General features: G+C 41.1%; 1 protein-coding gene across 2 annotated transcripts in view; it reads left to right on the forward strand.

The window, feature by feature from the left end:
* The window catches only part of LOC121869300 (high-affinity choline transporter 1-like), a 317,712-nt gene that overhangs the window by 133,050 nt on the left and 157,500 nt on the right, over window positions 1-27,162 (forward strand). For both annotated transcript variants that reach the window (XM_042370545.1, XM_042370547.1), the window contains exon 5: window positions 19,368-19,523. In XM_042370545.1, coding sequence (XP_042226479.1) covers window positions 19,368-19,523 — 156 coding nt within the window. The remainder of the gene's footprint in view (window positions 1-19,367; window positions 19,524-27,162) is intronic.

A 27,162-nucleotide genomic window follows, 5' to 3' on the forward strand; every position in this document is an offset into this window, starting at 1 on the left:
CCGGCTGGAAGAAACCTTGTTTCGCACCCAGTCCCGTTAAATCACCTCAGGGAAAAGAAACAGCACCAAGTGAATCAACAACAAAATGCTATGACAGCATCCACAGTGCACCCAAACCAACACTAATTAACTTCCCTATTACAAGGGAGAGCAGCAAAAATTAGCACAGCAGAAGAAAGGGATAAGCACCGAATATCACTTACTTCCGGGCCTCAGACAGCAAGCGGCGCGCACAAGGCGACTTACAACAATCACTGGAATGAATTTTAGCCCTCGGAAACCAAGGTTAGAGACAATTCTGGCAAGGTCGCCACTTGTAAAGGCCTGGGACTTAGGGATAGAAATCCCTTACCACCCTAATCAGGATCTTATAAGAGGAAAGTCAAGAACCATGGTTTTCCGAGGGATAACAAACAACCATTCGAGATTGATATCTCTTTACTACGAAAATAACACAAAAACTGACACCACTCACACGAATATCAAATAACAATTACTGGAGTCAAACAATTAAGGGAGTCAAACAATTAAGAGAATCAAACAATAAAGAGAATCAAACAATTAAGGGAGTCAAACAATTACGGGAGTCAAACAATTAAAGGGAGTCAAACAATTAAAGGGAGTCAAACAATTACGAGAATCAAACAATGAACATAATATTTCCCACGGCGGCGGCCCCGGTGGAAGGTTCTGGTAAAACGGTGATAGGCTCTCAGCTCTCAAGGGGGGTCCAGGGCAGCTTCCTCACTTGGCGCCGGCGTTGGTGGGCGATGGTCTTGTCACACAGGAGAGACGACAGGGCACGGACGGAAGATAGGGCGTGAAGGAAGTGGTAATGACGTGGCAGCTGCGGTAGTAGCCGAGGGAGGTGTCAGGAGATTGACAGCGGTATAGTGAAGGTCTGGGGATTCAGCCCACGAGTCCAAGACCTCAGATGAGAACACAACCAGAACTTGAACGAACAGAGGGAAAGTGCAGCTGTGGTGCTGGCTGGGTAGTGTCTGGTGTGCGACGAGGCAGCAGTGATGTTCTCACCTCCGTGTACCCCCTAGTGGGGGACGTGAACAACCAACGAGCGGCAGACAACCACCCTGCTCGTTACAGCCCTGACACTCCACATGACCTTACATAGACAATTCGTGAACGCAATAGGTCGTAACGAACATGGTTACGTAGGTCGCCATTCTTTTTTAAATACGTACAACATGCACATATCTCATATCTCCAAGAGACTGGGAACACCCTCGATGTCCATATCTCGTTGTAGACCCCAACACCCTAAGCAGGTCTGCCCTGCTCAGGTGCTGTAGCTCTTGTATGCAATCCCATCTGGTCCAGGAATGGTTCCTTTGCAGAATTTCAAGGCACGATCGAGTTAATCTTCGGAAAACTCACGGCTCTAGTCCTTCTCCCTATCACCCTCAAATGACTGGGAAATCCTCTCAGCCCTCTCCTTCTCAAGAGCGAACTGAGGATAATAACTCGCGGAGATACTAACTCTCACGAAATGGTGGGCTAAAGAGGTGGCAATATCTAGGGGATTATCCAGACTCCGTCCCTCACTCTCAAGTTGAGGGATAGGAGCACTTCTCCTCCGTCCCCTGTTATGGTTAACAACCGACCACACTTCAGAGAAAGGACTGTCCTTATTGACAGTGGAGACGAATTCTTTCCAGGACCTGCATTTGCTTTCCTTAATGATTCTTCGTTCTCGAGCCCTCGCCTTCTTATCAAACAGGGAGGTACTACCGCCTGGGAAGATATTGGAATCATAATGTGTTGTCTAATAGTAGACCTTGCTGCCTTATGGCATCACAAAAATTGACAAAGTCCCAGGTTGCTCATCCGACTTTCTGCCTCATTTACACACAACTGCAGGGTCTCAATTGTTTCTCTTACTTGGACAACACAACATACATAATGTATATCGTTTCTCACTCTTGATTTATTTTTTCGTTTTTTGTATTTATTTATGATTATTATGATTATTATTATTATTTTTATTATTAATTTTAATTTTGTATTAATTTGCTATTACTTTTATTAATTGTTGTAATAATAATAATAATAGATATTATTATTATTATTATTATTATTTATTTTTATATTTTCGCCCCCCAGGCACTGATATGGGCCAGTGACCTGTGCCCTGGTGGGCTAATCCCCGTAAAAAAAAAAAAGTCTGTGTGATTACTTTGGATAGGTTCTAGGATGAATATTCTGAACCTTCTATTGCGTTCTCGAATCGCTTGTTGGCAATCTGTATTCCACGATGAGTTGTAGAAATCTTCGGAATAGATTTTGTTGCCGCATTGATGGTTGTATCTTCAATATGTTTGACTTTAGTGTTTACCTCTGCGTCGGGACAGTTCACTACGGCTTCCTTCGTGAATGACCCCCAATCTGTCTTCATCAAATTAAATCGACTTATCGGAGCGGTATCCGTCAAACCCATCTCAAAAGAAATACAAATCGGGAAATAGTCGCTACCCAAAGGGTTGGTCGTAAGCTTCCTATCTTGTGTCAGGGTATAAACTCGCATCTACTAAAGATAAATCTATAGCCGATAGGATACCGTATCTATCATTTAATTGAGTTGCACTACCATCATTCAACAGTGATAGGCTGGAATTTATGATTTAGTTCGCTATTTGGTCCCCTCTTTTATCCCTACTCTCATCTCCCCAGGTGTGGTGGTGAGCATTGAAATCCCCCATAATGATGCTTTTATGCTTTTCCGGGCAATTACCTCACCTTAACTTTTCTCAGAAGCCACCGATGCGGTACTCTGTCAAACTCTTTGCAAAAGTCTAAGTAAATAACATCGTGATTTATGTCATTATCTACAACCTCGAAGACTTTCTTAAAACACGTTACCAGATTTGTTAGACAAGATTCTCCCTTTGTAAACCCATGTTGAGAGTCGTAGACTAATTTGTTTTTCTCTAAATGCGATCGGATGATATGTGCTATAATTGATTCAAGCAATTTCCCTACTACTGACGTCAAACTAATCGTCCGGTAGTTTGACGCTGATGCTCTGTCTCCCTTTTTGAATATGGGTAATACATTTGCCTGTTTCTACAAGTCTAGCACAACTCCCGTGTCTAATGATTTTGTAAATAAATTTACGAGGGGTCCGCTAATTTGTTCTTTCCACTCTTTCGAAACTCGAGGGAAAATTTCATCCGGCCCTGGGGATTTTGTCTTCTTTAATTTATTTATCTTCTTAAGAATATCCTTTTTTATGAAAGTGATATTCTTTAGATTATCTTCTTCAATTCCCCTAAATATCAGTTACACCTCTGGCATTTCCTCGTGAATTTCTTCTGTGAAAACTGATTAGAAGTAGCTGTTTTATGGTTTGCATATTTTCTCACTATCATCAATCACTCCCCGACTTTAAAGGCCCAACTTTGTCCTTGACCTTTGTTCTATATACCTGGAAAAATCCCTTGGGATTTGCCTTGGATTCTCTTGCTATCCTGATTTCATAGTCTCTCTTTGCTTTCCTTACATTTTTCATAACATCCCTAGATAGATAATTATACCTATATCTGAGGTGCTACTCTCCTCCCTTTAATTTCTTATAAATTTCTTTCTCAATTCCTATGCCATGTTTAAGTTTTTGGTCATCCACCTTGGATCATTCTTATTTGACCAATTTTTCTGTATGGTATATTTTGTCCTTGTTTTTTACGTAGTATACTAGTGAATATATTATAATCATGATCAATTGTTGATTCGCCGGTGACCTCACCCGTTCTTACAGGGGACTGACCTGACTGTTCCCAGGCGACCTCACCTAGGTACCTTCTTATAAGAACATAAGAACATAAGAATGGAGGAAACTGCAGCGGGACTATTGGCCCATACTGGGCAGTCCCGTTTACACCCAACCCCTATTGCTCATATAAGCATCCAACCTATGTTTGAAGCTATTCAGGGTATTCGAGTTAATGATGATATTTGGTAACTTGTTCCATTCATCCACTACTCTGTTTCCAAACCAGTGTTTACCTATTTCACGCCTAAATCTAAATTTATCTAATTTAAAACCATTGTTACGAGTTCGCTCATGGTTGGATAGTTTGAGTACCTTTGTAATGTCCCCTTTGTTTAGCCCTGCCTTCCACTTATACACCTCTATCAGGTCGCCCCTCGCTCTACGTCTCTCAAGGGAGTGCAAATTAAGATGCTTTAGCCTGTCTCTATACTCAAGGTTCCTAATGCCCGGGATTAGTCTTGTCATTCTCCTCTGAATTCTTTCCAAGGATTCTATATCCATTCTGTAATACGGTGACCAGAACTGAACTGCGTAGTCCAGGTGTGGTCTCACAAGAGCAACATACAGTTTTAGGATGACCTCGCTAGTCTTGTAACTAACACTCCTTTGTATGAACCCAAGTACTTTATTAGCCTTGTTATGAGCAAAAACACATTGTTTACTTGGTTTAAGGTTCCTACATATCATTACTCCTAAATCTCTCTCGCAGTCGGATTTCTCTAAGGCATCGTTGTTCATCTGGTATCTGGTTTCCCTGTTTACATCTCCTATACTGAGTACTTTACATTTGTCGACGTTGAATTTCATCTGCCATTTTTCAGACCATTCGAAAAATTTGTTTAGATCTTCCTGTAGTTTTGCCTAGTCCTCGTCAGATTTAATAACACGTCCTATTTTAGTGTCATCAGCAAATTTACTTATGTTGCTGTCTATGCCGATATCTATGTCGTTTATGTATATAATAAATAATAATGGTCCAAGTACTGAGCCTTGGGGAACTCCACTTGTGACGTTGCTCCAATGGGACTTAGTGCCGTTAATGCTCACTCTCTGTTTCCTGTCCTGTAACCACGCCCTAATCCATTTAAGGATGTCACCTTTGATGCCATGTGCTTCTACCTTTCTAATTAGTCTTTCGTGGGGGACTCTGTCGAAGGCTTTGCTAAAGTCGAGATATACCACATCATAATTGTGCCCCTCGTCCACCGATTCGAAAACTGATGAAAAGAATGTTAATAGATTAGTTAGGCAAGAACGTCCGCTTGTGAAGCCATGCTGGGAATCATTGATCAATCGGTGCTTCTCCAGGTGATTTCGAATAGAGTTTGAGATGATTGCTTCCAGTAATTTGCCTACTATTGATGTTAGACTGATTGGGCGGTAGTTAGAGGATAGTGATCTATCCCCCTTCTTGAAAATCGGTATTACATTCGCTATCCTCCAGGATTCTGGTACTACACCTGTTTTTAAGGACATGTTAAACAACTTTGCTAAGGGCATACTAAGCTCTTCCTTACATTCCTTTAATACTCTGGCAAATATCTCATCGGGACCAGGTGACTTATTAGGTTTTAGTTTGTCTATTTGCTTACTAACATCGTTACTAGTCACTACTCTCTCACTTAATTTGTTTTCTTCACTATCTCTGAATAGAGTCGGTGCCTCGTAGGGGGCAGGTAAAAAACACTTTTATTTGAGTTGCAGGCTGCACTGTTCAGGCATCGTTTGTATGGCTGTAACAAACACCTTGTGCAAAATTTCATGCCATTTCATGCATACTTACCCTGCCGCATCGCGAACGACTTTTTGTCAACTTTTAGTGTATACCAAAAATTAGGTGTCATTTAATGTTTTCCAGGATAATGATAAATTTTACATGGGTGACATCGATTTAATTCACATGTTATTTTACAGGTACACCGTATAGAAAATCATTACAAGTTCATATTGAAATTCTTTTTTGTGCGGAACCTTGGCATCATTTTCCTAGACAATAATCTTTGCCTAATATATCCATCTCTCGATTCGTATCCCGTCACTTCAGTGCAAGCTTCAGTCATCACTTTTATGCCTCTCTCGACCGCCTGAGTGCTGTTTGGCCACTTGGGCACCACTAATGGTGTCTCAAGAATGTCATTAACCTGTAGATTTGACAGAGAAGCAATGTAAGGAGGCTCAGTCTTGAGTTCATTCCTCCAGTTAATCATGGAATGATAGTTTTTTGCTTGCCACTTTAGTTTCGGAGTCACCACCTTTCTCATGTTGACTACAGGAGGCACATCCTCATTCCCATCTCCATCTTTACCCTCCTCATCAGTATAGTTTAACAAATTCTCGTCAACAGCAGCATCAGAATCTTCCTCCTCCTCTTCAGATCTGCCAGTGCATTCTTCCTTTTGCTGATTCTCCTCTCTAATTTTTCTTATCATTGAGACAGCTTTTTCTCTAACAGTCATGTCCTCATCTGCACACATACCAAGAAGAAGTTGATCTGTGTGGGCGAAGTATGCATTTCTCTGGACAGCCTTCTTCACTATCGTCTCCTCCTCACTATTCAGGTGTTTCATATATAGCAGGGACTGGAATACGTTCCTTGAGCCGTGTGTTACGTAAGGGTGTATCTTGATGTAAAACCACATTGGAGCACTGAACTTTATTATTGTAATGACAATTCTTTTCAACTCATGGCTGGGTCTTGATGTTGCTACATACAGCCTGAGGATTCTACTCCATAAGGTGTTCCACCTTGACACACAGGGAGGACCTGGCTCAATAGCAGCCAAGTCATCTTCAACAACACCTGTGATAACTCCTTTACAAATCCTATACAGGTATTTCTGATCCCAGGACAGATCTTTCTCCACTTCATCATTAAACACAGGGAAATCAGGGAAACTGACTGGCTGGAAGGCGACAACTGGAAGCTCAGACAAAGACTCCTTGATCTGCTTTCCAATGGGACCACGCCAATGCTCAGGACCACTTGGTTTACCATCATAGTGATAAAAAACTGCGCGGAAAGGCAGCTCATTTCCGTGAAGCTGACATATGAAATAATGGAGCGGGTGACCAAGTAACATTTCAAGATGATGAATGACTCCATTTTCTGATCCTACATTTACATTGGTTCCATCACAACCAACACACACAATAGGCTGCTGGGTTAGATTTTTCTACACCAGAAACTCGTGAATAGTTTTGGCAATCTGCTTTCCGTGTCCAGTCTTGGGAGTCACATGTGTGAGATATTCATTGCCAGGCTCAACCATGATGACATAATGATCTTTCACCATCATCCTCGAACTCCATTTCTCGGTCTTCTCATTCTTTATCATCACACGAGTGGCGGTCTTCTTACCATCAAAATAGAGTGACGTCAAATTATCTAAACTAGCCATCTCAATTTCTTGCCTCTTAAATCGGTATTTTTGTCTCGCATCCCGCAGCTTATGTGGTCCAATAACCTGACTCTTGTCATCCTTTGTGATAATGCCATAGTCAGTTAAGGTGGCAGTAGCAATGGCAGCTCCAGCATAATCACTAATCAAGTATCGGTCACAAGCGGCAGCCAGTGTAGGGAGTCTTGTCCGGTTCTGTGAACTGGTGTCTGTCAGAGCCCTTGGCTCAGGGACAAAATCAGCATCAGTATTGACGAGAGGAATATCTCTTGAATCATCTGAATTATCCTCAACATAAGGAATATCTCCAGCTACCAGATATCTACTGTATGTTTTTGCTCAAGCTGTCTCCTAACTCTGTCCGCATCATGCTTCTCTCTTGCCGTCACTCTGTCCCACATCTTCGTCACTTTCATGTCAACCCCTGCAATCTTCATCTTCCTATCACCTCGCTGGTCAAGGAGAAACTGCACCTCACGTTTGGGAACTTTTATAACACAATTACATGCCAGGTGATATCCGTCACACTCCTTAACTTTGCACCTCACATCCTGACAGGAGGCAAGGGGACAATAACAGCTACAGATATCAAACAACTCTTTCATTTCTACCTGAAATGCAGCTTTTTTGCCTACATTCTTAATCTTATTTAGTTTAATTCCTCTACTGTGCAATTTTCTCAACCTTTCCTCAATATTTTTTTGGCTAAGAAGAGGAACATTCTGCCTATCTCCAATTGCTTTTTCCCATATTTCTGAACAGTCCTGGGCGGCCATCTTTATAATCATTGAGACATCTGCAAACTTTCCGTCATCACATTTATATCGCCAGCAGTTCTTTAACATCTCGCCTTTCGAGGGAAGTTTGTCCACTGGAAGAACACTTGCAGAGCCAAACAATGCATGATCTGTGGCTGCCCTCGTTAATACAGTAGCCATCTTGATAGCAAATTGATCAGATCACCTGAAAAGAAAAAGAAAAAGTTAGTTATTAGAGCAATTTCTGAAAACACATCATCAATAGGCTTCTTGTGCATTAGTAAATAACGCCAAAATTAGTTAATCAGAAATATAATGTAGCCTAATTCAAATAAATGAAAATGGAAAGTATGTAACTAGTACTGTGCCGCCAACTTGCCCCATTTTTGTTGAGCCAACTTGTCCCAGCCGTACCAGTGATCATAAATAAATTATTTTGGTATATATCAAGAAGCCTAACATGAACTGTTTCATGGATAAACAATCCTTAAGCGCTAAGTTGAATTATGGCTAAATTGGATACTACAGTACTTGTCTATAACCTCACACATGTTACAGCAAACCTTATAAGAGAATAAAATTTACTTACCAGCATCAAAATCAATTTTCCCCCACTCTAATCAAGACGTGCGGCGTCTCAGAATGACTGCTTATGGGTGACTGAGGAAGCACGTGGTGATCCTGCGGTGTGAACTGCTTAACAGTAACTATTTGAATAATTTCAAGTGTGCCAACTTACCCAGGTCTCCCCTACATTACAGTACCTCGGGTATCATGTTTAAATTTTCGGTGGTGAAAACTGTTGAAAAATATTTATTCAAATTATTGCTCATTTCTCTGTCGTTATCAGTAAGCTCGCCGGTGTCTCACCGTATTGGTCCAATCTTTTCTCGTGTTTTAGTTTGATACATTTGGTAGAATCCCTTAGGGTTTGTCTTCGCCTCCCTTGCTATCCTTACCTCATTATTCCTCTTTGCTTTCCTTATCTCGGTTTTAACCCTATTCGCCAATACCCTATAATAGTCCTGGAGGTGAATTTCGCCACGATTTATCCTTCTACCTATAGCCTTCCTTTGGCCAATGATGTTCCTTAAATAATTATTAATCCATTTAGGGTCATTGTTGTCTGATCTGAGTTTTTTGTATGGTATGTTCTGCCTTTGTGCATTAAGTAACTCATTATTTAAATTGACGTGTAACTCGGCAATCTCAGATCTCGTTATCAGGTCGGTGTCATCTGACAGGTTCACGGCCAAGCGCGACACCCCCTCTCTCAGCTGCCTCTTTAAACTGTCAAAGTTCGCCCTTCTGAAATCTGGTACTTTAGTGGAATTTTCCTTACGTCTGCCCTGAAAGTCCAACTGGAATCTAATTTCTTTGTGATCGCTGTTTGCAAATTCGTTCCCTACCTCGACCCTGCTAATGAGGTTTTCTCTGTTTGACAGAACTAAATCGAGTATATTATTACCCCGTGAGGGTTCAGTTATATGTTGACTTAGAAAACAGTCCTAGATAGTCTCGAGAAAATCTTCTGATTCTGAGTTACCTGTAAGGTCAGTCCAATCTATTTGGCCAAGGTTAAAGTCGCCTACTATACAGACTTTGTTGTGTATGGAAGCCCTGCGCATTTCATCCCAGATAAGTCGCTCTTTGACTCTATCAAGATTGGGAGGTCTATATATTACTCCTGTGATTAATTTTTCTCTACCGTCGATTAATTCTATCCAAATTGTTTCTGTATTCCGGTCAGTTTTTATTTCCTTATTTATTTCACACTTCAGATTATCCGTAACATAGATTGCTACTCCGCCTCCTTTCCTGGTCTGCCTATCGGTATAGAACAGTTTGTAACCCGCAATTTGGTATTCGACTGGTAACTCACGTGTGTCTAGGTTGATCCATGTTTCAGTGAATGCAATTATATCGATTTTTTCGGTACATACCAAGGCCCTAATATCATCCATTTTGTTTCTCATACTTCTACTGTTTGCGTAGTATACATTTAAGTTAGTCGTGTTCTGAGTCCTCCCCTTACCGCGTTTAGTTTTAAACTCCTTGTCTAATTCAGTTTTGTCATCATTCCTAACACTATTTCCTGACTTCTCAGAACTACTAATTAGTACGTGCTGGCAATTTATAGCTCCCAAAATGTTAAAGATACTCCCTTAAAAGTTTATGGGCAAAATATCTGGTCGGGTTATGCTGCAAGAATACATAGCTCTGTAATGATTGATTGTCAGACCGAAGCTTACAGCCCAGAATTATGTCACATATAACAGCAAGTACACTACAGACCTCGTGGTACCACCACATTCCGGGTTGACGCACCTCAGGTCGACCCTAGGGACTTGACCTCGCCCGCTAATGACGTGAGTTAGCCGGGTGACCTACAACCGCACCTAACCAAGACACCTGGGCAGGACCACACCTGCACACAGCTATCCAGATCAAACCAGTTTAGTGTTAATTGACAGAGGTCAAAACGCCGGCTGTTCCTCCCCCATATAAAGGCCCTGCAGTCCCGTCCACGGGCTTATTCTGGTCATACTGATTCTCATTCTGGCTACTGTCATCTCTCTCCCGTTCGGGTCATCACTCGGTTCACTAAGCAGAGTCCAGCACGTCCCCTCCCCAGGTCGGGAGGGAGACTTCCCGACCAGACCACGGCATCGCCAGCTAAGCAAATTCTCCCATAGGAGGCAGCCCAGCCAGCACTCACTGGGCCTACGTCAGGGTACACGTGAGTCTTGTCAGAACGATTCCGAGGGTGAGTTACCTACTGTGGGAAGTGTATTCATTCAGTTGTGTCCGAGAGTCAGTGTCGAGTAACGTAAAACATAATGTGTTAGTACCCCAATATAATAGTGATATTAATGTGTCCCTGTCATTGAGTGAATTAATAAATAGTTGTATCGAAGAGGTGTTAAACAAGTTGTCCCTTTAAGAAGTGATATATGTGTATTGACATACGAGATAAGATAAGCGTATTGACGCTGAGTAAATAACATCCCGGCCACGCTACCAAGTTTCCTATCTTTACATTCCTACTCTCTATGCTTCCTACTTATATGTAATTCTCTTCTCTTGTGAGATTTGTCTCATTACAGCTCTTTGCCGTCTTAGGACACTTATTTTGAGAATATCATTACTAATGGTAAAATGTCAGGATTCAGTAAAAAAAAAACTACAGTGAAGAATAATTAAAGAATTATGGTGATGTCTGCATATTCATACACAGTAATCCCATGGTTTTAGACAACCTGGAAAGGCCTCGAATTAAATTATGACCTTGAAATCATAGGAACGCCTTGAAAATTTTTATTTTGCTAAAGCTTGGTAAATCTGAAAGTCAGTTATGGGACTTTATGGAATATGGTCAACTATATATATTAAGAATAGAAAAATATATTTAAAATAATGCAGGTGTACCTCTCACAAAACCAAAGATTACCATCATAGCTGGAGAGAATTGGGTAAAGTGATTGGAAAAGTGACTCAATGAGCTGGAGTGACCATATGCACTGTGAAAATTATCAGTATTAGTGAAAGAGAAGTGATCAGCAGTAGGACCAGCTAAGGCTTAGGTGCGTAAGCCACGCTCATCTATATGGGTTCGCACCCTAGCAGGGATACACTGTTTAACATCCTCGAGTATGAACAGTTCTAATAATTATCCATACCCGAGGGTGGACAACTCGCTCTCGGCCGATAAGCTTCGAGAACTCGTTGACTTGCATTAAACACTGCAGTTTTGACTACTTCGTAGTCCCTAGACTGAACAGTTTCTAATGCAGGAAATATCTCCTGCGCTCCCCCCACAAAAGAACTGTGTGCTAACAATACCCATTTATCCACAGGCCAATTATGAAGCTTGGCCGTTCTCTCAAAATGAGAGAAAAACCCTTCAGGTTTCTCTTTGTAAAATTTTGCAACAAAGCGGGATGCGGCTTCTATACTAAAATGCTGCTATCCCTCATCCCGAGCAGGGTGTGAAGCCTGGACAACGTATAACCTATCGTTCTCAGCACGTAACATTTCGATTTCAAGCTTACGGCTCTCCAGTGCCAACTCTTCCTCACTGAGAATTGCCTCCACCGGGGATGGCCGGTTTGTATATTGAAGTCTGCGAATATATGAACTGTTGAGATGTATTGGTAGCCTCGTGCTTTCTTGCTGGAGTCTGGAAAATGCTACTACGACCACAAAGTTGGTACGGGCTATCCCCGGTGGAGGCTCACGTTGCCTAAGAGTAAGACTGAGAAGCAGGCTTTGATTAAAATACAACAAAGCCTAGGAGTGCCTCTGCTGCCCTTGTGGTACCGTGGTAGCGCTCCTTGTTCACATGCAGAGATCCCGGGTTCGATAGGTTTTTGAAGGGTTATTGTGGAAGATTTTTTATATTGCTAATTTATCTGATCCATCCACACCTGTGAAGTCAATATAAAGTATTTCTTTTTTCTAGATGGTAAATTGTCAAATTCTTTCTTTTTATATGTTAATATTTCAACCATTCTCGGTAATGGAATGGAGAGAACTGATTTATTAATACTTATAATAAGTTGTGTTGAGGTCAACTGCATATATGACCGTCTTTAGCTTGTGTCAGTATCCAGGTAGACATTTTGTGGGAGGCTGGTTATTGAACATTGTGTGATGTCTAATAAATGCATAATCAGTAACAGAAACATGTCATTTTATAAAGTTTTGTTCCTTAACGTTCTCACAACGGCCAGTCGAGGTTAAGTGAGAACTGGTGTCTGGGTCTGGCTGGCTGACTCAGGTCAAACTAAAATTATGTCGAGATCAAAGAGGAACTGTGCTTCCGAAACATTCTTCAGTTAGCTAAATTAGTAATTTTCAGGTATAATTTTCCAATTGTAAAGTAACATGACTAATTGTCAGTTGTATTTTTATTTTAAATTTTGATAATTATTATAAAACTTAGCTAACTGCACAATTAGTCTTGTACTGTACAATACGACCCATAATTATAATCACTGTATATTTGTAAATATTTGTGTTCATAAATGCAAATAAGATTAAAATAAATATATAAGAAGGCTCGGAGGTAGGCACAGTTAAGGCTTATTTACGCCTCCTGCCATGGAAATTACTGACAGTTTTTTCAAAACTTGCTAAAATGAGTTCATATATACCAAGCATGTCACTTGCAAAACCAAGTTGTGGTAGAAATATGGGAAAAGATTAGTGCCTGATGTCGAGGCAGTATAACGATAAACTTTCTTTCATTAATTGTACAAATATACCTATAATGCCAGGATATATTGTCAACCTACGGGAGGAATATATTGTCAATTAACAACCGCCTTAACCCCTTCCATGTGATTCCCGCACTTTATAATTTTAATCTGGATACTGCCATACGATTTCATTCAGTTTAGAGAAATCGCCTGCAGCCAAAGGGTTAAAATGCTTTTTAATTTTATTACTTTACCTGTTAGTGGTATTGAAATAAAGGGAGGTACTACCACCTGGGAATATATTGGAAGCATAATGTGTTGTCTAATGGTAGACTCTGCTGCCATATGGCATCACGAAAATTATAACCAAGTCCCAGGTTGCTGATCTGACTTTCAGCCTCATTTACACAAAATTGCAGTTTCAAATGTTTCTCTTACTATTGACAACATAACATACTGGACACACTGTATATCGTTTCTCACTATTGACCTTTTTATAAATTTTGTATCTATTATTATTATTATTATTATTATTACTATATTTTTGCTCAATGTGGGTCAGTGGCCTGTGTCCGGGTGGGCTAAACCCCGTAAGTAAAAAAATAAAAAAAATAAAAAAAAATAATCCCTCCCCCTCTTCTGCCACTACTCTCCCCCTAACACTCTAATGGATGCTTTTGTTTTTCTCACCTTCTGGATTTCTACTCTTCTTTTTACCCCTTCTTCCTCCGTGTCTCAGCTGACCCTTCATTCCTTCCTTCACATCCCTTTATCAACTTCCTATCTCAACTCCTTTTATCTCCATTCTCATTACTTCTTATTTCTCTCCTTTTTCTCACTGTTCCTGCTGTCTCTCTTCTCACTTATACTCCTACTCCTCCCTCTTCCACATCTCAGTCTTTTTCTCTCTCTCTCATGGTAACCTCCTACCCCGCATGGCTCCATCACACACACACACAACACACACACATACGTTGCTCAGTACGATGGCCAACATAAATAATATAACACCTATGTACTGCACCTGTTATCTTCCCCTTCACTTCCTTCCCTCCATGCTGCCGATAACACTCTTGTGTGGTAACGTTTCTCTATACATTCACAAAAGGCAACCATCTTTTTTCCAGCAGTAATGTTCTCATATTAATATGTTTTATAATAAATTAAACTTGCTCTTCCATTTGTGTATAACGTCGCCAGGCGTGATGAGGTCTGCCTGTACACAAGGTTCTCTGTCCAGGATTAGAGTAATATCCAGATTAACGTTCTCTCAGATCACTGGAACCATTTTTTTTCAAGCATTAGTCACCCCACCTCTACTGCTGACATCTGGGAAAAAATCAACAGAATTGCGAAAAGGAAAGAAGCCACTCTCCTTTACCAAAGTCCCTGGGAATATGGAATCCTGGGTTGCCCAATCTCGAGACACGGCCCTACCCATAAGAAAACAAAACTACCTCCGAGAGACCTTCATAGAACGAGGATTTACACTGGAAATCGTCTGTGCTGAGATAAGCCTATCTCAGAGGGAAGGCTACAGCGCCAGGAGAAGATGGCATTCCCTACAGGACCGTTCGTCATCTCCTAAAGGCATACAGTATGTTATGATTTCTCCAAGGTATATGTTCAGAAAATTCCAGAAACTGCATTTTTTCTGGTCTATGAGTAATTTGGGGATTTTAAGGAAAGTCTCCAAATTTTTCTGTTCCGAGTCTGGGAACCAGTTCCGAGGTTAGGTCAGAAAGCAACATCCAAAATCTTCCCTGGAACCGGAAAAATTCCCCATCAATCAAATGATACCAAGATTTATTTCTTCAGTATTGGTAAAAGGTGAATAGTCAGCTGTATCTCCACCTGTAAGTGAAAATAAAGTCATTAATATTGTGTTAGTTAAATTTGCGAATTCTGAAACATCTATATTTATGAGGGTTAATATTTATAAGTTTCCAACATTTAAATATTGAGGGTAATTTTGTCTGTTACAAAATAAATAAAAATAAAAAATTCCAAAGGAAACTCAGATTTGTTTGGTTTGATATGCAACACACACTAAGAAAATTATTGTTTTTTCTAATGTACTATAGTGTATATTGTTATGGTGATTCCAAAACTTTGATCCTTTTTTTTTGGAGAAATTCATAGAACAAAAATTATAAGCCCTTTAAAATTTTCATGATCTATATAAAAATGTTAACCTAACCTACCTAACTTAACCTAACTGGAAACTGACTTAACTATCATAAAATAAAGTATACTGTCTTTCATATTTTAAAGGTTGGATTAAGGACAAATTCACTTAGGTTAATTTCTGGTTACAGTTAATATATAATTAGTCAAGTCTGACAGATTTCTGTTGTCATCATTAGAATGTACGTATATCACATTTATTGAAGATTCATAATTTCATTATCTTTGAATATCCAAGAATTGTAATATAAAAACAATTAACGGTAAAGGGAGTCATACCTGTGATTACTTTCGACAATTATTACATCTAGCTATAATTGAGTGGAGCATCAAGGTGAGTTAGGTAAGATACAAGGAGTTTAAAGATGAAAATGTATTACAGTCTCTCCTCGACTTACGACGGTGTTCCGTCCCGACGACCAGGCCGTAATACCTGAAATATTGTTATTAAATATTATCATCAATGACTTCTTTTGGTATTAAACAATACAATTTGGTGCTAATTTTTTCCTCTTACGTAAAGTAGCTTTAATGTATAGGGTGAAACATCTATCATGAAGTGATTGTCATTAGAACTTTACGGAGTCTGAATTTGTAATAAAAACACAACTAATGTTTTTAATCAACTCATAATCAATTTGGTAAAATAAATGTTTAGGTCATCCACCTACTTGGCATTTGAAAAACATAATTTCAATGTCACCAAACCTAACCTAACCCAACTTAACTAATCTAACGTAACCTAACTTAACTGGTAAAAATCGGTCAACTTAAAATCATTAAATTCGTTGGATGGCCAAAAGATAGTAATATCATCAATTCCATTTACTTTAGAAGGACTTGGAGAAATCATAACATACTGTATGCCTTAATTATTATTTTTTTTTATTTTACACTCTGCATACACACGTGGATATTACGTATTAATTTATTTGTGAAATTTGTGGATGATTTTTCTTTTAAAATACTTTACTCTTGATCACCCATATATTATAACATATCCCACTTTTAATAAAGGCTATATTCTGAAATAAGCATTATCATTGTATTCTTATCCTTATTATTATTACAGTTTATATTAAACATTAAAAAATGCAGGAATGATTTGCAATTAACATTGCAGACTGTATTGAGTATATTTTTAAACCATTTAATTATCATCTTGTTCTATGTTTAACATTATTAGTCTCTGATTAGTTAGTAGATTTTCATGAATATATACTGTATATGGGTTCCATGACATTTGCTCACAAGATGAACCTAATCTAACCTAACATGTCTTCATTTCCATAATAGTTGAGTATATGCCTTGTAAACAAATGTCTGCACACTAACTGTATGAAGGCTCTCTGGTGGGGATCCATATACAGTATTTACATGTAATATTTTTCCAAATAAAAGACCATTTAAACAGCAGAGACTTTTCTCCGACTTCTGGTTTAGTCCATGTCTTATCATATTGTATGCATTTTTACTCCTGACATTGGGAAAGTGTTCATGTCTTGTTTTTCTGAAAGGGTATTTATTGCATTAATATAATCAGGTGGAGAAAAGGAGGAAACATTATCTCAAGTTTTCATATCTTGTACAAAAATTTTGGTATAAAGATAATTTCCTGTTTGATAGAAAACTAACAGTTATGGTGATATTTTTTCAAGATTTTATCCCAATTCATCTGTACAGTGAGTTCATCACTGTCATAACAAAATTATAAAACCTAATACTGTACTTTGGTACATTCTACTGACTTCATCCACAGAACAGGCCATAGTTCTCTTTATTACACTCACCCAACCCCAAGTTCATGAAAAACTTATAACTTTATTGTTTGATTTAATAAGGATAAAGAAGAAAGGAACAGATATTACACTCAATTCCTACGTTTTTATGGTTTTCACAGGCTTTATTTACCTATATTCACTGTAAATGATCGCATTTTATTCCCAGAATTGGCTTATAATCCAAGAAAATAGGAAAATGAGGTGCACCTTAGCTTGGGATTCAAGTTTTTTATGCTCGTAAATCGTGTAGCAAGAGCAAACGTTTCGTGCCACTGACAACGTTTTCAGGGTGCAAGCATACCAACCCCCAAGTCTTCCGGCAGTTGGTACACCTGACTACACTACGATGACGTAGTAACAACAAACGACAGTCGGGTACCACCATGGCCCATCTTGAATAATCACAAAATTTTCACTCCATTGTATTACGACTGCCGGGATACCACGGCATGGTGTACACCACAGCTGATCTTGCATATGGGCCTAAGACAGATGACCATCCAATATTACAACGACAAGCATTACTACAGGAGATCAGTGAAGTCATAACCGTCATCCCAGAGGACTCAATCATCATCTACACCGACGGATCAGGTACAAGACACGGGTGCAGCAGGCTGCGCTTATGCGGCCTATTCCAGAATGACATAAGTCTCCGACACAATGCATCGCCTCCAGGAATTGGGCGAGTACAACAAGGTGTTAACTAAAGGCCATCCTGGGAGCCATCAACTACTTGCTGGACGAGGACCGGAGTGGATTGGTGATCAGTGATTCTCGTTCTGGACTAGAATAGAAAACCTCACCCCATCCCATCTGTCAGGATCTAGTAAGACAAATCCAGCATTGCCTCATAAGGGCGAAGACAGACGCCCTTATCCAATTTATATGGATCCCATCCAATATTGGCCTCCAGAAATACGACTATGTGGACAACCTCGCAAAATCCGCCTGCACACTCCCTATGCCTGATGACGCTTTAACCATAATTACTGGTTGGGTCAAGACGCTCCTCAAGAAAACCACTCTTAAAATCATAAATGAAGGACGAAGTGACAGGTGAGATGCTAGCGTTAGTGTTCGCCACTATGGTAGATATTGTTACAGAACAAAACCTTTGAAGGACTCTGTAAATTCATCATAACTACCATTGTCTTGGACACTATTTTACCGTTATATCCCCCCAAAAAATTACCATATAAAATACTTTTTTATAAAAAAACACCACTTCACTCACTTGTCTTAGCACATTCTATGAGGTGCGAGTTCCACTGCGTCATTCCTTACACCCACTAGCAGCTGCCCTACGGGGCGAAAGTGTGTGTAACTTAGTTTGACGGCCAGTGTGTGTTTTTCTTTGCTCTGTTAATTATGTTGGTGTGCCTTTCTTTACCCTATACTATTCTTATATAGTGTTCTGCATGGTATTGTGCGTTTCTTTAACTTTTTTTCTTGTTGCTATGTTTTTCACTACACATTGTTCTTGTTGTTGGTGTTCTGTTCTTTCTACGGTGTTCTTTTTATTGGTGTTGTGTGCTGCCCTCTATACTTCAAAAAGAAAGCGATATTCTTCACTCTTTTTCTTTCCACGTCAGGGCCGTCACTTGCTGCTAAAATTATTTGGGGCCCGGGCCCTTCAAGACAATTCTGCCATTTTGGTTCCATTTTGGATCTTTTCTGCAAAAGTTTCCAGAGGTTGCACTACATATATAAATGTCAGTAGATAGATAAAGGTAGCTGAAGATCTAACATAGCCTTACCACCTGAGCAATATAATAACCATTCACATATACAGATGTAAACCTCACCAGTACAGGATTGACGCTAAATGTCTCACTTCATTGATCTTGATTTGTTTGGGGCAGAGCAGAAAAATTTTGGTTACGTGTCCCACTTACCATAACCTAACGACACCCATGTTCACGGTATTAGTGTTATTCGTTCGATATTCTCTCCCAGGAGGTAGATTCTTCTTCACTTAGTTTTCACGTTCTCTCAGTAGGAGAATAGTTCTTTACTGTGATTTTTTCCGTTAGGTGGACTGCTCTACATCCACATCACATAATGTCCTTTCGTGAGGTGGATAGTTTTTAACTCTTTGTTCTCACCCGAGGCCCTCGGGTGAGAACAAAGAGGGTAACTGTTCATCACTTATAGTATTCTTGTCCGGTAAGTGAATTGTTCTTTATTGTGTTATTCACATAATATTCTTCTAAAAGGACGATAGTTCTTTACTCAGTGTTTTCCCCCTGTAGGTGGACTGTTCTTCGCCCGCAAGATGCGAGATGCAGCCTACGTGACGATGCTGGACCCTCTTCAAGAGTGTTATGGGCCACGATGGGGCGCCATGTTGTTCCTGCCAGCATTGGCTGGGGAGACCCTCTGGTCTGCTTCCATCTTGGCTGCCCTTGGTAATTATAAGCTTACCATCATGCTGCCAGTCCTTATTAATTACTAGTTATTCATCCTATAATCTTCCTGTCTGTCCTCCCTTCCTCCTCCCTTAGTAGCCGACTAGTCGTGGTGAGAGTTCCGAGAATCCATTATGCTATGTTGACAGCTGCCTGTAGACATCTGGTAGGGTCATCCACGCCAAACTAATTGCTGGTGAGACCCTACACAAGGAGTTACAGGTCGTCAGCCGCCCCCGCCTAAGGAGTAGCTTCTAAGACCGCCCTGAGCTGGATGGTTGAATTTCCGTGTTGGGGGACGTTTGTGTATGAGAGCTTTGTACCACCGAGGACAAACTTTTGGCTCACAGGTCTCGTCTTGGAATTTTAACTGCCGATAGATGAGGTACTCCGTGATCGGTGACCCGTGCTCGAAAGGGAACAGTAGGTGCAGAAAAAATCTGATGAGTCTCTAAGGAATAGCGCACGGAGTACTGAAATCAAATCTGTTTCTGAGACATCTGTTTCATATAATCGTTATGGGACCTTCAGTAAGGTCGTGGGGTGGTTCAGAGTCTGATATTTTCGAAGCGTTCCGGAACCTTGTTGAAAATCTTGGGAGGTGTAAATATTGTCAATAGTACGTCCACATCAGTCGGAACTGCCGGAAAAAAAAAGATGAAAACTATACTTGGTGTTTGTCCTGCTGTCAGCAGTCAAACAGTGTCACTGCTTGTGGTGAGCCGCTTCCAAGGTAAACTATGCTGCCTTTTCGAAGCAATGTGAAAGCTACAAGTTTGGGAGAATGGTTCTGGCCATCAGATCGAGGAAGAGGGTCAGCTCCGTTCCAATCTATACAACCGTCTATGTTCGCCACTCTATGCTACCCATTAAATTAAAATTTACAGTTTCAGCTCCTTCAATATCCCCATTAACATATCCACCCCGCAGCTGGACCACCGTCTGCAGAGCAACCCCTGCACGTAAGAAACCGCAACCATACTAACGATATCCTTTTGGAAATTGCTCCCCCTGTGCTACCTGAGGACGGTGTTTCCGCTTCAGTAAATACTCTGCCAGCACTGATCGGCACTGCCGCTTCAGCGGCTACTGCTTTGGCACCGGTCGGAATTGCTACTTCAGCAGATTCTCGATGAGGACCGGTCGTCAGTGCCACCAAACCGACTTCATTCTTGGCACTAGTCTGCGTAACCACAGAGACAGTCCCTGAACAAATGTAAATTTTATCTCCTTTACGGCTGAAGAACCAACAACGGTTACCACTGAGGCCTTGATGAGCCTTGTACCACAATGGCTGCTCTGTGTCACCTCAAAAACATTCGCCTGTAAGGAGTTGCAGCTGCTAGTGGGGCAGTGGCAAGGTCATCGCTCATGCAGTCCATGGGCAAGGACTCAAAATTTCACCCACCGAAACCACCTGAGGCGGCAGGGTGGTAGTTTATTAGTGCTCATCACCACTTGAATAACCAGACCCCCTGCAGGATGAACGTCTCTACTAAGTTATGTCCTCTGTGATATTACCATAACTCAGTGATGGTTAATTAACTAACACCCACCCATAAATAGCTGTAAGAGACCTTTTTCCTAGTCTCAGGAATAATATCCCGGAAACAGAACAATTAGGCATTGAATAAGAAGTTTTGTTGCTAGATTTACAGGGTGTAATTAGATTTACTAATTATTTAAAGCCAATGTCTTCTTTTTTTTACAAAATAGACTTGAATAATTGTAGAGTAATCTTAATACGGGAAATACAATTTGAATTTAATACATCATAATCTTACAATCCAACATAATCAATACAATACAATCAATACAATACAGCAAATCAATAACTACTACAATACAGTATACAATACAGCAAAATAGATTTCACAATAAAGCATAATACAGTTTAATACACAAAAGTATGCTGAGCAGTCATCAAAGAATAACAACATTTATCGTTCATTGCTGGGCCCCACATCTCTGTCATCATCATAGTTTCCGAATTCAAAAGCAGATTCTTCCTCTTGCTTCTGTTTAGAACATTGTCTGTAGCTTGCGAAGGTCTGTGCATTTTAGCTCATTGGCAAGGGAGGTACCAGTTTGGCAGTTTGCAGGAATGCACGCACTTACAGTATAAAAATTCCCAAACCATAATATCTGGTGCGGGTGGCGTGCGCAATGCGCATCCAGTGGGTGGTTAGCTTGTCATCACCATCTGTCGTCCACCCGTTCTGGGTAGGGTCTGGTACAGAAGGATGACTCTGCATGGTGGAAGGTGACTGGACTCAACTTCCCGTTTGGTACAGAAGACGTGGTAACACAGTTCCTTCACCATATTGGTGTTGTTACCTGCAGCATACATGCGACAAATGAACTGCTGGACCTTCTTAAACAGTTCTGGGGAAACATCCCATAACTGGCCAAGTTGGCTGAAAGTCTTCTTGAATGCTATGTCCTTCTTCAGCAGGTGCAGGGCGCCCAGCTTCCCATTACCAGCTAAGGCGCTCACGGTGGCACAGCTTGTAAAGGCATGGTAACCCTACCAAGCTGTCCTTTTGCACTTCCTAGTTTGCTGGTGTCGACAAAGCGTGTGCGGTTTTGTGTTCCACGCTTCAGGGAAATGGGGCACGGGATGTCCTTAGGGAAGCCAAGGCAGAGGACCATGACATCAGTGTCCCCAGCTGTGACTTCTGCTTTCGAGACGGAATATGCGGCACGCAATGCATGCAGCACCAGACGTGCGTCAGATTCTTCTTGTGTGGACTGTAAATACTGTAGGTGACATCCGCGCAGTCATATTCTGTCATCCTGAAGCAGGCTTCTTCACAGGTAAAATACAGTGTCTTGCTATCCAGTTTTTTTCTTTGGATTGGTAGTTTCCACTGCTCTACCAGAAATTTGATGAGGCTGGTCTTGTCGCCAGAACTGCACTGGAACTTTCTCCACTGAAGGAAGTTGTGCCCTCTAGCAATATTATTGTACTGGCGGTTTTTGCTTCCAGCTCTTCGCTTACATATCCTAGCATCTTTGATTGACGTCTCACGATAGACGTCAAAAACCACATCAGTCCTTTGACTGCATGCTCCCTCGTTCAAGACCAGGTGCAAGGCAGATTCTGCCAGCTTTGCGAATGTTTTGTTGTTGCCGTTCATCTTCTGCACCAGATTCATCCCATCAATGATGCAGGTTGACGGCATGGGGTTGTCTTCTGCAGGGAAAACACTCTTCCCCAGCTCTGTGGCAAGTGAAGCCGTGTTGGTCTTCCGTAGAGAGCCATCAGCGTTTGCCAGTGCCTATTGTAGAGGACCAGTGGGTGGGCCAGCACATCCCTTATGTGCAACTTTCTACTCTCAGCAACCATGGTCATTTGGCACCTTGTGCTTTCTTTCCATGGCCTCTCTTTGTGGTGACATTGAAGAATGTCATCAACTTCAGCTTTGTCACTTTGTCTGCTTAAAAGTCTAGTACTGCCCTTATTTTGATACAACTGTCAAGTTAGACTCTTCTGTAGACATTGGGTTAAGCCAGTTGTTTTACACCAGTTCCACAAAGGACTCGACATCTCTTTCGTCTTTCTTCATCCTTGGTCCACGCAAGTCTGGTGAGACAGTTTTGAACTGTCTTGACCTATCATGGCCCTCAACTTTTGTGGTACTCCGTTCTGCACTCAGCTGTGAGGTAGTACTTGGCAACCGCTTCTGGCTTCAAGATGAACCCTTTAGTTCTTTACGGCGTCTGCGCGTCTTTGTTTACCGTTCCCTCGTTGGTTTGATGGACGAGGATTATGCTAAAGGGGTTTGTAGAGCCAAGTTGAACTGAGAAGCTGCTGCACATGTATTCAGCATACACAGAGTACTTATGCTTCACACATAGGTAATTACAAGATTATGTATTTGGCACATAACTTGGCTAAAACAATGCATTTAGAAAAATATTCATGCTTGTTTCAGTTTAACTGTTTCAGTATATAAATAGGGGATAAAATAATAATAATGAAAAGGGTTTGAAAATTAACAAATCAAAAACAGAAGTTTTGAATACAAGTAGAAATAAAGAGGAATGCAACATCTTTTTAAAAAAATTAATAAGCAGAATCACGTAACAACCTAAGAGTAATCTTTAATGAAGAAAATATACAGCAACTTGAACTCCACAACATAATTAGTAAATATAATATTAATATAAGTATGCTGTATCTTATCAGTACAGACAAGAATTCTTTAATGGGGATCCGCCGACCCGGGCACAGCTCACCGACTCACATCGGGGCAGGGGGGGGGGGGGCGAATATAAACACAAAATGAAGAAACAAATTATACCATAAAAATACATACATACAGAAAGGAAAAATAAAACAGACCAGGAGTGAGAAAATATATATGTTGTGTTGTTAAAGTAAGAGACCCTGCAAGTGTGTGTAAATGAGGAACTTGGTCAAAATTTTTGTGATGCCATATGGCAGCAGGGTCTACCATTAGACAATACAATATGTTTCCAATATCTTCCCAGGCGGTAATACCTCCCTGTTTGATAGTTGCCTACTACCTGTAAGACCCATTCTAACATATGTGTCTGAGGCTTGGTCACTCATAACTAAAACAGAATTTCAACTACAAGTTGTTGAAATAAGAGTACTCAGGTTTATTGGAAGAGTGACCAGATTATGTATAACAAAGAATCAGAAAACCAGAGCCTTAAATGTAACACCAGTTTAAAATGACATTGAAAGGGGCAAATGAAGATGGTATGAGCATGTTCAGCGAATGGGGTAAGGGAGACTAGGCAAAAGAAGGTTGAATTGGACACCACGGGGACCACGACCTATCGGACGCCCGCACAAGAGATGGATCGATGGATTAAAGAGTAAATTGATGACAAGAAGAACAACATTGGAACATTGAAGGAAGTGGGGGACTGGGAAGTGGTCGATGACCTGCATGGTAATGACCATTTTCCAATTATTCTTCGCCTAGCTGAAGGTTTACCTTGTTCACGTGACCCCAGGTAGTACTAGGCTTGGACAGGGCAGACTGGGTCCGGGTCACTCACAGACATGAGCGAGATATCAATTGCCATGGAGGAGCTGTGGCTGTTGAACAGGTTGGCGACAATACCACAGCCAGGCCTGAAATCAATTCCACGAACAGATGGCTCGCTTACGAGGCGACTCATCCTATATTGGTCAGCTTACTGTTCTAAGGGATAGACAAGTGTGAAAGTTGCGTACACTTAGGAATTGCAACATAAATGTTGATCATTGCATGGTCGAGTTTCAGCATGCTTGAATTCTATATTGCCAGCTGTTGAAAGACTTTCGGCAAAGGTTGTGGTCGTTATTTGTGTCGACAACGACTTCTAAAAACCTCTTATCCTAAAGAGTTTTCACCCTGTCGTTCACCTGTCCTGAAGAAGACTGGGGATAATATGGCCGAGTCTGCAGTTTTGTGGTGGATCAGATCGTCACAATTTTCCGGAGAGTTGAAGGCCCTCCACCTGACCTTCTCCGCCGTACAGAGGAATCGATTTCTTGACCACTCGTCAGTGACCTGGAGTGGGGGAAGGAACTTACAATCTCCACTTAGTCATAAGGGATTTTCTGGGCCGCCTTACAGTAAATTCGTGCAGTGGCACAACATCATTTAATATGCGCTCCCCCACAATGTCTACTCCCCAATCATAAGTATACGTATAATATACACTCCCTTTGAATTATTTGTTCTCCCTCACTCATTATTATACACCTAACCTAACCTAACCTAACCTAAAGTTATATACAATCCTGACCTTTTTACATAAAAAATAAATAAATGGGATACGTGGATCTCTATATTATATACAACGTTACTTCTGTCGCCTCGTATGACTGGGTAGTGGAAAAGCAGTGGGGTGCAAATTATATGTAACATTGGCACAGATGATGTTCCATAATCGTTGTAACGCCCTGTCTTTGATGAAAATAGAAACATTGAGCTTATTAGTTCCAACAGAATATGACGTGAGGGTGTCCTTCCATATGGTTGGAAAGTGGCAAGTGTTGATGTTTTGTAATCCAGGGAAGGACAACTGTGATGTGTTGAATTATCATTTTATAGATTTGAATTGGTGCCTGAATAAGCTGCTTGAGAAGATGGTATATGCAAAGATGTTTTTGTTCTGAATCAGAGTCTGGTTTATGGAGGGTCCACCCGTCGATTTATCCGACCTTTGTCTCTAAGCGGCACTACTGTATATAACTCTATCTCGAGCCGTTAGAAGGCTGCTAGAAGGTATGGGATCCTTACGAAACTCCATTGGCCTTGGTTACGAGGAGGATGACACACTTGATTGAGTCGTTTCCCACCGATAGTATGTTTCTTGGGTGCTCTTACCCCTGACGTTACGAATATCATTTACATGGAAGACCTCTCAGTATCTTTCGCTGTTTTTCGAAGGTCGGCGGCAGAGCGCTATCTTTAGCTGTCGTTAGACTGGTATTCCACTCGGCAAAGATTATGTTTTCCATTTTTCTCCCACCATGAACTTATATCGTTTACAAGACGTCCATCTGGGTCCTGGACAGTCACCGGATTTAGTGACTGGGTGAGATGCACTTTCTTTGCTTGTGATAAGAAATTAACTTACACGTAGACTTCCCGTCTTCGATCTCTTATGTTACCATACACTGGGAGTCCAATGGGTGTTGGTTCACGCTCCTGGGGAGCTGATCATGTTATTTTCCTCCGCTTACATAAGGTCGTAGTGGGATCAAAATAGAGCTATGGTCTCGAGAAATATTCCTCAGAAACACTGGCTTACTTAAAATATTAAATACCATCCTCTGACCCTCTGACCATTGGGGTTTTAAGACTTTTCCAATATCAAGCCGCTTTTGTAAGGGAGCTGCCATTGGAAATGTGACACTATTCACTGATGGTATAGTGTTGGTACCTTATGCAGCGGCTTCAGGACTCTCTAATGAACATGAATATATTAGGGAAGGATTAACTTCCCTCACCTCTCTTTAACCATTCATGTTTGCCAAGTCCTTTCTGATGTCGGTCACGGGTGTTGATAAATGCTGCGCCTGGTGTTATTAAAGTGTGCATATCAGCACGCAGACTCGCTTCTTATCTTTAACAGGTGGCTCCAAGCCCGACTGCATTGGATTTGGAATAGTATTTCCAGCCTTTTTCCAAATTTGGTTCTTTAGGGCAACATGGGCGACAAGTCAGTTGCTACTGAGTAAAGACTATGGCTGCTGTAACCCGTCCAGCCGTGTTGATTCACCCACTCCTTTGTTTGGATATGACCTGGGATAAGGAATGCTGATTTTTTTAGCCTCTCGGCATTTTTAGTATGCCAATGTTGGTTTTAACTAGCTCCAGAGATGAGACTACCCTGTAACTAACCCAAGGCCACTTGATGGCCTGTTGTTGTTGTTGTTGAGATTGTCGGACCGTAGTCCGACACGGGCCTTTGCCTATAGGCGGCCCGTTTGGTGGTTCCGGCTGGAGCTCCAGGAGCAGCCAGACCGGATTGGGATTGGAGGTAGTCCCATCTGCAGATTGGAGGGATACTGCAGGTTGCAAGTGTGAGCGGACCCCCGATCAGTGGACGCTTAACACCAACCCCCACTCTTGTCTCTCTTTGTGTGACCTCGCAGTCGAGAATG

Source organism: Homarus americanus, unplaced genomic scaffold, assembly GCF_018991925.1.
Source record: "Homarus americanus isolate GMGI-L3 unplaced genomic scaffold, GMGI_Hamer_2.0 scaffold36734, whole genome shotgun sequence".
NCBI classification, from domain to species: domain Eukaryota; kingdom Metazoa; phylum Arthropoda; class Malacostraca; order Decapoda; family Nephropidae; genus Homarus; species Homarus americanus.